Source organism: Patagioenas fasciata, chromosome 27 (genome assembly GCF_037038585.1).
Source record: "Patagioenas fasciata isolate bPatFas1 chromosome 27, bPatFas1.hap1, whole genome shotgun sequence".
Classification (NCBI taxonomy): domain Eukaryota; kingdom Metazoa; phylum Chordata; class Aves; order Columbiformes; family Columbidae; genus Patagioenas; species Patagioenas fasciata.
This window is the reverse complement of record NC_092546.1, coordinates 5,627,804-5,639,107: the sequence shown is the minus strand read 5'-3', so window position 1 is coordinate 5,639,107 and position 11,304 is coordinate 5,627,804. Positions and strand designations below refer to the sequence as shown.

General features: G+C 43.0%; 1 protein-coding gene across 1 annotated transcript; it reads right to left on the bottom strand.

Annotated features, from left to right (window-relative positions):
• Positions 1-1,207: 1,207 nt before the first annotated feature.
• Positions 1,208-10,379, bottom strand: LOC136113315 (semaphorin-4E-like). Its single transcript, XM_065858430.2, has 15 exons — positions 10,193-10,379; positions 9,196-9,479; positions 8,649-8,794; positions 7,642-7,701; positions 7,348-7,446; positions 7,062-7,161; positions 6,802-6,912; positions 6,453-6,604; positions 5,958-6,133; positions 4,788-4,944; positions 4,238-4,460; positions 3,737-3,852; positions 3,161-3,327; positions 2,489-2,541; positions 1,208-2,139 (listed from the first exon to the last, which is right to left on the bottom strand). The coding sequence occupies exons 2-15, from the start codon at positions 9,296-9,298 to the stop codon at positions 1,517-1,519; spliced, it is 2,286 nt and encodes a 761-aa protein (XP_065714502.1). The 5' UTR covers positions 9,299-9,479; positions 10,193-10,379; the 3' UTR covers positions 1,208-1,516.
• Positions 10,380-11,304: the final 925 nt, after the last annotated feature.

Below are 11,304 nucleotides of genomic sequence, written 5' to 3'. Positions count from 1 at the left end.
GTCTTCCGATTTTCAGATGTCCATTTTCTATAGTTCTCTTGTCCACACTTCGTGCCTATGGCTTGACCTTGCTGGAAATGCTGCTGCTTCTCGCACCTTTACGTCCTCCCATTGCAAGGGCAAACGTCACTGTGTTGGTAAGCAGCTGCGCGACAGACACGGTAATCTGTGAATTTGCTTCTTCCAAGTTCAACGACTGCCCTCATCTCCCTTCCATGGTATTTGCACGATACACAAGAACCTGTTGTGATGAAGTGTAACAGAAGAATCACTTGATCCCGGGAGAAAGAAGAGGCTGTGAGTTTGTTCCAATGGAAAGAAGCTTCACCAATTGATGTTTTAAGGGAGAACGAACACGGAATAGCTGCTTATCTGGCCTTTCTTCCTCTCCAGGTTATTTCTGTTGTACACATCGTCTTCATTTCCAAGCCTTCCTGTTGAACTCAAAAGCAGGTGTCTTGCTACAGCTGGTAAAACTTCCACACAGGAGAACCCATTTCCAAGCAGGTTTCACCTTCCATAGCTATGTGAAAACTGGAAAAAAGAAATGAGCTGCCCATGTCTAGAAGAGCATCAACCTTGTATTTCACGCATGTCTGGCAAGAGACAGAGTGAGGCAGCAGAGCCTGCTCAGGGATTTTCGTGACCAAGACCCCATGGTATTTTCCATACAAGAAAACGTACGAGAACATTTACTCGAAGAAAAAAATTGTCTCAGAAAAAATGCTCAACTTTCAATAGCCTTTAAAAAGAGGAGCTACAAATGTGACTTTTGACCACACCTCAGAAACAAATTCGGAACAATGATGCAGTACCTAAGTTGATTTTTGACATTTTTGGACAGAGGAAGATGTCACTAAAACTCATTAGAAAAATAAATGTGTGGAAAGTGTTTAGAAAACTTAAATAAAGGGAAAGAAGAGGAAAATAGAGAAATATAAAATATAGGAAGATGACTCAGGAACTTCAAACAAAGCAGCAGATCTGACACAAATACTCACTGTGGTCAGTGACAAGTAATTTAACCTCACATGTAAAATGAGGATAGTAGCAACCTCTTGGGGCACTGGGAGACTTAATTAGTTGCTATTCGTAGATTAAACAGAAAGTCTGAAGGTGAAAGCACTAAATGGTAAGTATTATTAGATTCTGAAGTATTAACTTCTGTAATTGGGCAACCCCCAGCATTACAAAAAAATGGATCAGTGTCAATTTTTGAAAGAAATTTATTCTTATGGTTCTATCATGTCCAAAAGGCACCCAGACAAAGAATTTTGCTTTTAAAAAGTAACAACTGCTAACGCATCTATGTAATACACAATGCAGCTTATCATCTTCCATTCAGAGCTACTGACTCCTGCCCAAATTCACATTCCACATTCCTTACCAGGAAACATCACGTCACCTCCATCCAACAGCTCCGTGAGCTGCCAGTGCCCAGAGCACCCTGTGAGATGTGCACTGTGCCGGGCACCGGCGCTGCGCTCCTTCTGAAAAGCTGACAAGCGTTGATTCTTTAACACAAGATGTTCATTTGTGGGGTTGAACAATTCTTCGCACTGCCTGACCCCTCCGTAGCCAGGGCTGGACTTACCAAGCCAGCCGTACCGGTGGGTTTGGAGCCGACTTCTCTCCTCTTCCAAGGCAGAGAGATATGACCCTTGTAGAAGTTCCAAAACAACAAGAAAAAGAAAAGAAGAGCAAACCCAGTTCCCAAGAGTTTTAAAAGAAGGTTCTCGCTTTGGCTGTTCGCAGGTTTCTGGTTTGCTGCCTCATCCAGTACAGAAGGTTGTTCTGAAGACTGCAAAGCTTCAGCTCCTGCTTTGCTATGCTTATTCATTGTTGGGATAACATGTGCTTCCCGTGTCTTTTCTTGGGCATAAAGGGCATAGCGGGCCATAGTGATACGGAATTCCTTCCCTTTGGATTTCTCTACCGACAGACAATCATAGAATCCAGCCGCATCCACTGTCACATTCAATATTGCTATTCCTCCATCATAGAGGAGATATTTAGAGTCCTCGGCCTGAAGTCTCCTCCCGTTAAACGTCCACACTACGCTTGCCAGATTCGACAGGGGAGCACATTTAAGATGAACATTGTTTCCAAGGGTAAAGAGACATTTTTTGACACTATTTTCTGAAATGATGGAGATAATTTTTTTTAAGTAAGAACACTGGGGGTTTTACTTGAACTTACAAAACCAAATATGTATTCAAATAAATATAAAATTTAATTCACCAGCCTGACAATGGGTATTGAACAGGTAAGGGGTAAAAACAAAGAAATCCCACTACTAACAGGTCTGGCTACCTGTCAGCGACACCTTGCTGGCCTTATTTCCACTGATGTGTAACAGAACGAATATGTGAAAGTGCTAATCAACATAATTTTAATTCTCTGGTTTTCTATATGGCACAACTTTCAGTGAGCATTTTGATCGCACAAAGTTAAGATGTATTATTTCTTAAAACAAACATTTACATACCTACACTATGGCAGCTGGAAGCATCTCCATATTTCACACTTTGAATTAAATTCCTAAAAAACAAAACAAAACACAGACAAGAAGTTTTCCAGCTTGAGTAATTCCATTTCTAGGAATCCCCCCCTGTTTTGTGTTACGGACATTAGGAGTGTGCAGATAAGTCAATCTTTGGACTATGAACTGGCTGAAGGGAAGAAGCCAGAGAGTCACGGTCAATGGGGCAGAGTTCAGTAGAGGCCTGGATCTAGTGCAGAGCCTCAGGGGTCAGTGCTGGGGCCGATATTATTCAATATATTCATAAATGATTTGGGTGAGGGAATAGAGTGACTGTCAGCAAGTTTGCTGATGACACCAAGCTGGGAGGAGTGGGTGACACTGGAAGCTGTGTTGCCATCCAGAGACATGGACAGGCTGGAGAGCTGGGCACGGAAACATTGAATGAAATAGAACAAGGGCAAGTGTAGAGTCTTGAATCTGGGCAGGAACAACCCCAGGTTCCAGTGTAAGCTGGGGAATGACCTATTAGAGAGCAGTGTAGGGGAAAGGGAGCTGGGGGTCCTGGGGACAGCAGGGTGACCATGAGCCAGCACTGGGCCCTTGTGGGCAGGAAGGCCAGTGATAGCTGGGGTGGATTAGAGGGTGTGTACCTGAAACAACAGCACTTTTACTTACTTGGTATGATCGGTTTGATTTGCCAGTAAAACACATTTATTTGCGGACTGAGACCAGGCGCAGTACGGATCCCTCGCCAAGACGCAATCCACGCAGGATGCGTAGCGGCCGCACTGCGCGATCGGGAGCTGCACCACTGCAGACAGGGACCCCACGTAGAGCATCCCCTAGAAACACAGCAAGGAGGTTTTTTACAATAGTAAGAGAGATTTTCAGCTGTTATTTTCTGATACGGATTGTAAGATTTTCTGGTATTTATTTAAAATGTCAGTAAACTAAAAATCTTGTAGAATAGATGGTGATATGAACAAGAAAAACTTAGCTTCCCATGCATGCAAAATGACAGAGTTCCTTCTTTAATTTTTTAATGAACATAAAGGCTTGTTTCAGTTATATTTTGACCCACACAAATTATTCCTCTACAGAAAAAAGATGTTTTGTGCTTCTGTTATTAACAAATACGATAGAAGCAGAATTATTAGCCATTTACGGGTTATTTAAAAGCCAGAAGAATAACAATGCCTGAGGCAAGGTGTAGCAGCAGCCACTTGCCGTATGGGGGGACAGAAGCTGTACCTTTGCAGAAGACAGCTGGAGCGATCGTACGGGCTCGGGAGACGCAAACAGCTGCAGCGCTTCCACAATGAACATTTCCTCGTCACAATTGAAAGCTTTATGCAAATATCCATCATCTACATCAAATGAAATGTATTTCTAAAGATAAACTTGTTTAAACATAGCGTAACATCTTAACCTGATAATTCCTGTTGAAATTAGAGATTTAGAAGACATTCCTGGGCACAGGGAATTTTTGAAATTCTTCAAAGCAATTCTTATTTTTTCTTTCAATAAAAGAGAAGCAATGATTTTTTTCAGGGGGAAGAAGACCTTAAACAATTCCTGAATTTGCAAATATTACTATGCCAGGTCTCCTTTGATATGGAAAGTTTCTAAGGAAAGCCTTTTAAAGTCCAACACACAAAACTTCAAACAGAGCTGATGAACACTTCTATTTTTTTGAAGGCTCTGGAACAAAATACATAAAATAGTATCTTTTCCTAAAATAAAAGCACTTACCTGTTCCTAGAAACATAACATCGTATGTGTGTTGATCTAGGCCAGTGACTCTGTCTACGACAATCCTGGTGTAGTTTGAACCTCGCTTCAGCAGCACCGGTCGATTCCCAATGGGATTTACAGCATCATCCATTAGAGGGTGATCTCTAACAAACTGCAGGACTTTGTCAGGCAAGTCAGAAGAAGCATTATACCCAATACTCCGGGCAAAATTATCAATGCACTAGAAACAAAACATAATGAACACGATTACAGTTGCTTTTACATATCACCAAGGTACACATAAAGGTGTGTTTCCTTCTAAACATGCAGTTATTTCTACTTCAAAAGATAAAAATCATTACTCCCCTCACACTTTACGAACTAGCTAATAACCCCACATCTGTGGAGCAGAACTGTAACTTCCATATGATGGAATGAGAGAGCAGGGATCTCTTTCCTGATTATAAAACCTACATTTATATTGGTAAAACATGAGCTAAGGATTTGCTATCAAAAAAAGATAATCCACAGGCTGTTCTTTAATTAGAGCAAGTAAATTAATATTTACAGCACCAGGACGTGGAACTGGCACTTCTCCCCTATATACCATCCACTTAACAGGGGAATGTTCTACAGTTACTGGTCCTTTGTAGTTTCCTTTGGAGAAGACTTGCTGAATATTTTCCATACTGTATGCACAAACAGCTGATATGTCTAATCTTCCCCTTAGAAGAAAAAACAAAACAACACACAAAATAAAAGCAGGTTTGATTGGCTTCTATACAGAAATGTTATCAAATAACCCAATCTCCACAGTGCACACAGCTGTCTCTTCTTCACTAAAAATGCTTTTAGGAGCGTCTGGATCAGCCACTGGTGTGATTTCAGTTCTACCAGTGAATGCCAAGTCTGACTCTCTTTGCCACACCCAAAGGAATAAATGTTGTACAAACTCCTGTTTTAGGAGACTTTGAACCCAACCTGCCATTACCAGAAACAAAACTCATCTAAAAGCTCCAGTGGGTATAAACTGACAGGAAAATAGGTGGCAGCAGGTTAAGCTGGACAGTGCTGACTGTGCTGCATTCCGAGAATTCTAGGGCTTTTATAATACATGAGAATTACCCACTCGGCTACTTTGTTCTTGGTATTTTTTGACATGCAAAGTGTTGATACACTTTGTCTTGTTTTTCTTCATTAGTCGGGGTATTAAGGAAAAGCTGGTTAACCCTAAAACCTGCAGGAATTTGTTTGGAGCTCTGTCTGCGTTTTCACAGAACATTAGACAAGGAGCCCATGACAGATACTTATTTTGGAACAGGAGACTAATTCTGCACCTTGCAACGTCAGCTATTTCCTTTAGTGCAATAGAGATCAGAAGAATCCAGGGCTTTGTGTATGTAATTATGTAAATTTATATGTAATTAGTTTTAATTGTCCCACCATCCGAGTAGAAAAAACGTAACTCTAAAAACCTGGCTTAGGAGAAGCTTTTGGTTAGGCTTTAATTGAAGGTTTTGGCCCAGGAACCAAAACCATCTTGTTTCAGATGTTTGCTCAGTTGGATCAAGCTGTAAGAAAAACAAATGTGGCCCATTAAAACGTGCAGTGTAAGAAGGTGGTAGCTTCTCGTTCTGACTTAAAGCCAGGAGGCCGTACTCAGGTTACTAACGCTGAAGTGGGAACCCTTGCTCGGTTCATTACAAACTTCAGTACAATATGTGGCCCTCTATCTCACCATTGCTGGGAAAAAATTCCATAAAATACGCTGTCCTGCCACCTTCTTCTCCGAAGTAAAAAGACGTCCTGAACAATATTGAAATCGAAGTTTAATTCTGGCACGGAACAGGAAAGGCGGGATTTTAAAAATGACGTCCATCTTCTCTGCAATACGCGTTTTCCACCAAGATCGCTCTAAAGGGAGGAATAACAGCAACACTGTAGAATGCATAAGAATTAGATGTAATTTTCACATAATAGCGTTGCTGTGGGGAAAAATACAGTTGGGCTTTCAACACAAATCTGAATTCAAAGGCAAAGAAAAAAGGTTTAAATGTCAAATGCAACCTGAACAGCTGGTTCTGTTCTAGCAGGAAAAAGGAGAAGCTAGTTCAGAAATACAATATGTATCACAGAATTTTGTTTGGTTAGCCAGTGTAGATACCATTGTTAATCAACTATGAAACTTCATCTGCAATACACTGAACAAAATCTTTATACTACAAACACTAACTCTGCACACACGGGCAATTCTGGAGACCAGCAGCTTGTCATAGAATTCAAATTCAACAGCTGTTTCTGTGAAGAACACATAAATTTTATCATCATCTCCATTTGGATTAGATTCACTTTCATGCACTATTTCCATGTTGACAAAGCTTGGTTCTGAAACACATAAATACATGAAACATTTTAAGTTTATTAAAAAATCCCAAACATAAATCACAGAATCCCAGGATGTCAGGGATTGGAAGGGACCTCGAAAGCTCGAAATCAATATATAACATACTACTATATTCTAGAGATAATTCTTACACCAAATTAAAGTTCAAGAGACTGAAAGAGATGAAAAACTTTCTTACCATTTAGCCAGGATGTTTGAAACTCTGTTCTTACAGGATTTCTCATACTGCGAAGTATTATGGGTTCTGTTCCCAAGAAGTTATTTGAAGTAGCCGAATAAAATTCCCCGTCTGTAGAGATTTGGAAGAAACAAAACAGCAGGAACTCCTTATTTTTAAAATGCAATGATGTATCGTAAGGAAAAAATTGGGCTGACATGCAAAACCAGAATTAGGATAACAGCATCCAACAGCTTATTTCAGGTTCAGTCTGCACATACCTACAAAAACCGATGCATATTTCAGAGTTGGTTCAAACGGACACTTTCCTCTGCTCTCTTCAGCTTTTCCTCGCAAGCTGATGTTTGCCCCATGGATAACCTACGGCAAACATTTAAATAGGATGAAAACAATAATATTTAGTAAGTACTCTTCTGCTCTTTCATACTTTTATAAAACAATGAGGAAAGTTTCTAATTTTCAACAGGAATATTTTGAGAAAGGTGTTCAAAGATGTGCCATACTACTCAAGTACCTTCAGTACAACCTCTATTCAAACACAGTTACCATATGATCACAAGCTGGGTGATACGCGTTGGTTCCACAGACATACAGGTCAGAGTCATTTATCTTATGGAGGAAGAGGATGTAGTTCTGGCATCTCATCTAAAATAGAAAATAAAAAGAAAATTTACATAGTGTAGGGGGTTGCATCTAAAAATTCCCTGGTGTCTTAGCAGCAAGCAAACCAACCCAACTGATTAAAATCGACTTGCTTTTACTTCTTTATTAAAAAGAAGCCTGATACTGTAGCATTTGCATTTTAGTTAATAACTTGGAGGGGGAAACAGAAGTTCCTACCTCGTCCTTTCCTCTACGAATACACTCCAGTTGTCTTTCCTGTGTAGGGAACCAGTACTCCTGAAAGCCAAAAATACTTGTAAGGTGGTTGTGTTGTGGGTTTTTTTCTTTCTTTCCCACAAAATTATCACAGAATCCCAGAATGTGAGGGCTTGGAAGGGACCTGGAAAGCTCATCCAGTGCAATCCCCCCATGGAGCAGGAACACCCAGCTGAGGTTCCACAGGAAGGGGTCCAGGCGGGTTTGAATGTCTGCAGAGAAGGAGACTCCACAACCTCCCTGGGCAGCCTGGGCCAGGCTCTGTCACCCAGAGCCCCAGCTCCCTCAGCCTTTCCTCACACGGGAGATGCTCCACTCCTTTCAGCATCTTGGTGGCTGCGCTGGGCTCTCTCCAGCAGTTCCCTGTCCTTCTGGAACTGAGGGGCCACAACTGGACACAATATTCCAGGTGTGGTCTCCCCAGGGCAGAGCAGAGGGGCAGGAGAACCTCTCTGACCTACTGACCACCCCCTTCTAACCCACCCCAGGTACCATTGGCCTTCCTGGCCACACGGGCCCAGTGCTGGCTCATGGTCACCCTGCTGTCCCCAGGACCCCCAGCTCCCTTTCCCCTACGCTGCTCTCTAATAGGCCATTCCCCAACTTATACTGGAACCTGGGGCTGTTCCTACCCAGATGCTGCCTGGCCAAGTCATCCTTCCAACAAACATCAGGGAAGTTAGAACCCCCCACCACAACCAGGGCCTGTGACTGTGAGGCTGCTCTCAGCTGTCTGTAGAGGCCTCATCAACTTCCTCACCCTGATGTGGTGGCCTGTAATAGACGCCCACAATAGTATCACCCTTGCCAGCCTGCCCCTTCCCTTTCACCCACAGACTCTCAACTCGCTCCTCATCCGTGCCTGGACACATCCTGTGGTTCTATGATGTTCCAATCAGAAAAACCACAGGCAAAGTACTTTTTTTTTTTTTTTCAAGAGGTATAAAATAGAAAAGTGTTTCATTTACCCTGGCTATTTCTCTGGAAATATTATTCAAGTCAAGAGCAAACACCACATCTCTGCCTCCAACAAACAAGGTGTCGGTTTCTTCACTCACAAGGAGAGTGGTAACATGGGATAATCCTTCTCTCATAAAAGTGTTGAGATTTCCAGCTGTAAAACATAGAAGACAAGTGATTTTTAAAATATTTATCACTAGAATCACAGTGTTGTGTAATTTTTAAAAAATCCAGATTGAAAACAAATTGTAACAGATCAAAAGTAAAAGCTAAAACGCATTTCCACGTTTTCTACATAATATGGAAGTATTTTAATAACTGCATGGTTTTTTTTTCCCCCCAATTTATTACATGAAAATAAATTATTGCCCAGAAGTCAGAACCTGCAGCTACAACAATGATTTTTCAGGCATTCCTCACCATCATTTGGGTGAACGCATCCACAACACTGGAGGTGAAACAGCCTGTGGCATTCTTTCCATGCCTACTAAAAAATAAACTCCCAACACTGTGCTGGGTCTCTTTCTGCTTGTGAAATTATTACTTTTCACTTACTGTGGTATTTTACTGTTTTTCTAGGAATGCAGTTCCCCAAAGATGCTTCGGTCCCTTGCATTAATTGCAGGACAAGATAAAGGACAACAGCGGCGCCACCCATTTTCAGAGCTCCAACTACAAGGAAATTCTTCCCGGTTTTAATTCCTTGTCATTAAATAATTACAGGCAGTAATTTCTTCATGGTTCGTGAAAATGTCCTGCAGAAGGACTCCAAACTATCTGTGGTCTTCAAATATTTTCTCAAACTTGTCAAAAACTCCAGATAACGACTTCCAGATGTCCTAAAATGAAAAGCAGTTGAAGTTCACTATAATATTTGGTTACCTTCATGGACAACCATTCCCTTTCACAAGATTTTGGGGCTATTACCTGCACTTACACTAATCAGAACTAGACACTACTCGGACGGCTATTTCAAGCCATTCCTAGCAAACAATGCATTCATTTATTAACTTCGTGCCAAGTCAGTGATTCTTACTTGCAGGATGCAATGTTCCAGATTTTCTGCACGACATCCAAGTATTATTGCACAAAGAGTAACAAGTGAGAACATTTTGCAGCAGTCAGCTACTTTAAGTATCTACGATAAATCGTAGCTAAAACTGCTTTATTTACAGTATTTCACCAGGTGTTATATGTGTTATATAAAACCAATATATATACATAGCCATTTCTAATCTGCTTTCATAGAGAAGGGAATCTCGGCTCTTTCTGCACTTTGATCTGCAGGCAAACACCAGCAGCTGAGGAATCTGCCCTCACATAAGCCAAATGAAATATTGTTTGGGTTCCAATACTTCTAAATCAGTAAGTCAGGTTGGAAACTTCAAAAAACTACTAAATAACTCCTGTCAGCCTTTGTGTTATAACCCGGGGTGTGAATGCGCAGATCAGTGTTGCCCATGCACCACTTCCCAGGGTGCGAACATCGTATTTGAGACCAAACCTTTTGCAGTGTCTTGTTTTAACCTTTCCTGTGCTTTGTTCACAGCACCTGGGACAGCTGGTCCTCAATAACACGCACCAGGAGTTCGCAGACGTTTTGTGCCATCGTATCTTTGTTTCAGTGACGAAGCTTGATCCCCACAGCACATTGTGCTTTAGACCCTTCCCTGACCGGCACAGGTGGTGCCACAGAGGTGGCCCAAAGCTGAAGGACAGCTCTGTGATCACGCATGGCCCACAAGCTACACCCCAACCCCACACTACTGAGCCCTGTCACCCCTCAGGGGACACCCCTCACACCCCACACGGCCCCCTCAGCCGAGGCGGCCGCTCCTGAGGGGACACACCCGGCCCACTCCCCTCCGCCCACACACCCCAAAATGGCGCCGCCTCCCTCAGCGCTGAGGAGCGACCGTTGGCACCACGCAGTCACGTGACGCCGCCCACCACGTGGCACCGCCCGGCGGGACACGTGGCCTCGGGATCAACCGGGGACAAACCGGGATCAACCGGGGACAAACCGGGATCGACCCGGGACAGACCGGGAGCGGCGGGACAGGGCAGCCCCGGCCCCGCCTCCCCCCGCCAGGAGCCTCCCGGGGGAAGGACCGGGCAGCGCCGGAAACAGGCAGGAGGGGGGCGCTGGGAAACGGAGGCACCGACCGCACCCGGGCCGGGTACTGGTCTGAGAAATGAGGGGAATCGGGACAAAAACGTGCTCGTCACCTCAAGGTAGAGCGTGGCCCGGCGTTTGGTGCCTTGCTCTGTGACCATGGTGTGCGGAAGCTGCTGCTCAGCAGAAGCATTTGGTGTTGTCTGTGTCAGATTATTGTATTTAGTATTTATATACCTTTTTGTATTTTTATATATCCATATGTATTTTTACTATGATATTTTACTATCTATATTTTGACATAGTATTTATAGCATCTTTTGAGTTACAGAAACACATAAATTCCATGTGCACATGGGTGAAAACCGATCTGCGTCCTCTTGGGGACTTAACTCCCAGTCAACTGATTTTCCTGTGCTCAGTGAACGCACCAAAGGAACTTTGCACCACTCCCTGGGCCAACCGTCCTCCTGCGGACACGGGGACACAACCCCAGCAAGGAACAAGGCATTGAATGAAGCCCGCGCTTACGGATCCTCTCCTCACGT

Coding starts and splice junctions, on each gene's coding strand:
- LOC136113315 (XM_065858430.2), bottom strand. CDS start 9,298: ATGGGTGGCGCCGCTGTTGTCCTTTATCTTGTCCTGCAATTAATGCAA. Junction 4,461..4,787: donor CAGTTCCACGTCCTGGTGCT/GTAAATATTAAT, acceptor TTTTGTTTCTAG/TGCATTGATAATTTTGCCCG. Junction 2,542..3,160: donor AATCAAACCGATCATACCAA/GTAAGTAAAAGT, acceptor TTTGTTTTTTAG/GAATTTAATTCAAAGTGTGA.